This window comes from Choloepus didactylus, chromosome 7, assembly GCF_015220235.1.
Source record: "Choloepus didactylus isolate mChoDid1 chromosome 7, mChoDid1.pri, whole genome shotgun sequence".
NCBI lineage: Eukaryota > Metazoa > Chordata > Mammalia > Pilosa > Megalonychidae > Choloepus > Choloepus didactylus.
The window spans coordinates 72487805-72491380 of NC_051313.1; the positions used below are offsets into that span (position 1 = coordinate 72487805).

The following is a 3576-nucleotide window of genomic DNA, read 5'->3' on the forward strand; positions in this document are numbered from 1 at the left end:
TGAGCCCCAGAATAAACTAATCAAGAAAATCAGATGCCTAGACAACTTCAGATAAAGACCGATACAGGGAAACATGAAAATATGGATTGGCCAACGGAACAAACTAATAGTTCAAACAAGTTGCAAGAGTTGAGACAACTAATGTTAAATCAATTCAATGAACTGAGGGAAAATATGGCAAAAGAGATGAAGGATACAGAGAAGACACTGGATGACCATAAAGAAGAATTCATAAACTTGAAAAAACAAATGGCAGAACTTATGGGAATGAAGGCCACAATGGAGATGAAACACAATGAAGTGACACAACAGTAGATTTGAACAGGCAGAAGAAAGGATCACTGAACTGGAAGACAAGAAATTTGAATTCATACACACAAAAGAAAAGATGGTGGAAAAAAATGGAAAAATATGAGCAGGATCTTAGGGAGCTGAGGGACAGCATGAAGCACACCAATATACATGTTATGGGCATCCTGGAAGGAGAAGAGAGGGGAAAAGGGGAAGAAAGAATAATAGAAGAAATACTGGAATTTCCCAACTCTTATGAAAGACAGAAAATTAGAGATTCAAGAAGTACCACATACCCCAAGCAGAATAGATCCAAATAGACCTGCTCCAAGACACTTACTGATCATATTGTCCAATGTCAAAGGAAAAGAGATCATTCTGAAAGCAGCAAGAGAAAAGCAACCCATCACATACAAGGGAAGCTTGATAAGACTATGTACAGATTTCTCCACAGAAACTATGGAGGCAAGAACACAGTGGCATGATATATTTAAGATACTGAAAGAGAAACACTGCCAACCAAGAATTTTATATCCAGCAAAACTGCCCTTCAAAAATGAGGGAGAGATTAAAATATTTTCAGACAAAAAGACACTGAGAGAGTTTGTGAATAAGAGACCAGTGCTACAAGAAATACTAAAGGGAGTGCTACAGGCTAATAGGATAAAACAGGAGAGAGAGAATTGGAGAAGGATGCAGAAATGAAGATTATCAGGAAGGGTAAAAGGAGAGAGAGGAAAAAATAAGGTATGACATATAAAACCCAACATACCAAATGTTAGAAGAAAGTACTGCTCTTACAGTAATAACACTAAATGTTAATGGATTAAACGCCCCAATAAAAAGACACAGACTGGGCGATTCCTGAACGCGGCTTGCGCTGCAAGCGCGTGGTCGACCCGGAGACCGGCGCGGCCTTACGCCGCTGACGTAGCGCGCCCAACATGGCGGCGCGGTCGTCGTCGGGGGTGGTGGCGGCAGAGGGGGCGGCGGCCGTGGTGGCAGTGGCGACGGCAGCCGTGACGGCGGCGGCAGTGACGCGGGGTTTGGGCCGCGGGGAATGAAGCAGCCGCGGTGGGCCATCGGCGGAGCCGTGTAGCAGAGAAGCGGCTCCGCGTCCCTCCTTCCCTTGACCGAGCCGGGAGCGCGCGCGCGCGGCCGTCCGGCGCGGGCTCCCCACCCCTCGACTCCCGCGACCCGCACCGCACCCCCACCTGGGCCGGAGGATGATGAAGCTCAAGTCGAACCAGACTCGCACCTATGACGGCGACGGCTACAAGAAGCGGGCCGCGTGCCTGTGTTTTCGCAGTGAGAGCGAAGAGGAGGTGCTACTCGTGAGCAGTAGTCGCCATCCAGACCGATGGATTGTCCCTGGAGGAGGCATGGAGCCTGAGGAGGAGCCGAGTGTGGCAGCGGTCCGTGAAGTCTGTGAAGAGGCTGGAGTAAAAGGGACATTAGGAAGATTAGTTGGAATTTTTGAGAACCAGGAAAGGAAGCACAGAACATACGTGTATGTGCTCATTGTCACAGAAGTGCTGGAAGACTGGGAAGACTCAGTTAACATTGGAAGGAAGAGGGAATGGTTTAAAATAGAAGATGCCATAAAAGTGCTGCAATATCACAAACCTGTGCAGGCGTCGTATTTTGAAACATTAAGGCAGGGCTACTCGGCCAACAATGGCACCCCGGTAGTGGCCACGACATACTCGGTTTCTGCTCAGAGCTCAATGTCAGGCATCAGATGACTGAAGACTTCTGTAAGAGAAATGGGAATTGGAAACTAGACTGAATGCAGATCTTCCCTCTCACCCTTGCTCTTTTCACCTTCCTCACAGGCTTCCTCTTTCAAACATGGCATGGTGGGCACAGAGAAGGGTTTATTGATAATGTTGCTGTTGGGTATTAAGTGATGGGGCTTTTTTCTTCTCTTTTTATTGAGGGGCTGGGGGTTAGGAATGTAATTTGTAAAGTACTTTTTGTGCATGATCTCTCCCTCCCTTTTCACACTCCTACAATTCTCTGAAGAGAGGCAAACAGCCTCTCTCTGCCTTGAATTCTGAAGTGTTCCTATTTGTCTCTTCCCAACCCCAGCCAGACATTTTTCTTTGATTTTTAATTTTTTTTTTTATTAAAACATACCAGTGTGAGACAGAACTTCAAAATTTGTTCTATAATGTGCTGTTCAGTCCAGTAGGTTGGTCACTTTCGCTGCAGGATTCATTTATCTACACATTATATACTGGACATATAATATGTAAATAAATGGCTTTTAGAAAGAGGAATTATACTGTTTAATTTTTCAGGGTTTTTTTGTCTCTTAATTTGGGGCATTTCTGAAATGGAGAGCCTCGCAATTAATTTACTTTTTTATTTTTTAACATTATATGATGCTAATAGCTTGGCAAGTTTCCTGACCTCTTTTTATTCCCAGGTCATTGACTATAGTGATGTAGGGAGAGGGAAGAGTTTAGCTACCTTCATAGCACTCCCAGGACTCATAGCCTTCTCTTTTCCAAGCTGTGTTTCCACGCCAAGAAGGAGACAGGAAGAAACCTATTTTCTTTTATATTACCGAGCCAGAAACAAATGGCCTCAACCCAGATCCGGAGAAACAATGATAGAAATTGAATTCTGCGCTAAATGTTGACAATAGAGATTTGAACTGGATTCTTGGGATTACTGTCTGAAGAACTGGAGCATCGAGCACCATTTCTATCCTGCTGGTTTGGAATTTTTTTCCATAATGCTATGTATTGTTGACAGTGGCCTCTCTTCTTGTCCATATATGCCTTACACCATGCTGAACTGTTTTGTCCATGTTCTAAAGCATATGGTTGTACTTTCTGAGTACAGCTGTGCAACCCTGTCCCTGCATTGGGTAACCATGTTAAGTTCCTAAAAAGTGCACGAGGGGAAAATTAAAAAAAAAAAAAAAAAAAAAAAAAAAAAAGACACAGACTGGCAAAATGTAATAGAAAACAGGACCCATCTATATGCTGTCTATAAGAAACTCACTTTAGACACAAGGACAAAAATAGGCTGAATCTGAAAGGTTGGAAAAAGATATTTCACACAAACAACAACCAGAAAAAAAGCAGGAGTACCTATATTAATATCAGACAAATTGGACTTCAAAAGTAAAACAATTAAAGAGACAATAATTATTAATAAAAGGTTCAATTCATCAAGAAAACATAATAATCATAAATATTAATGCACCAAGCCAGAATGCCCCCAAATTATTGAGGAAACACCAAAAACGCTGAAAGGAGAGGTAGATACCCT

At 43.1% G+C, this 3576-nt stretch overlaps 1 protein-coding gene across 1 annotated transcript; it reads left to right on the top strand.

Annotated features, from left to right (window-relative positions):
• The first annotated feature begins 1315 nt into the window (after positions 1-1315).
• Positions 1316-3205, top strand: LOC119539562 (diphosphoinositol polyphosphate phosphohydrolase 1). The gene has a single exon (XM_037843261.1). It carries the CDS (start codon positions 1518-1520, stop codon positions 2034-2036), a length of 519 nt encoding a protein of 172 aa, XP_037699189.1. The 5' UTR covers positions 1316-1517; the 3' UTR covers positions 2037-3205.
• The last annotated feature ends 371 nt before the right edge of the window (positions 3206-3576 follow it).

Bases quoted from the DNA above. Each gene is read 5' to 3' on its own strand.
- LOC119539562 (XM_037843261.1), top strand. From the start codon at position 1,518: ATGATGAAGCTCAAGTCGAACCAGACTCGCACCTATGACGGCGACGGC.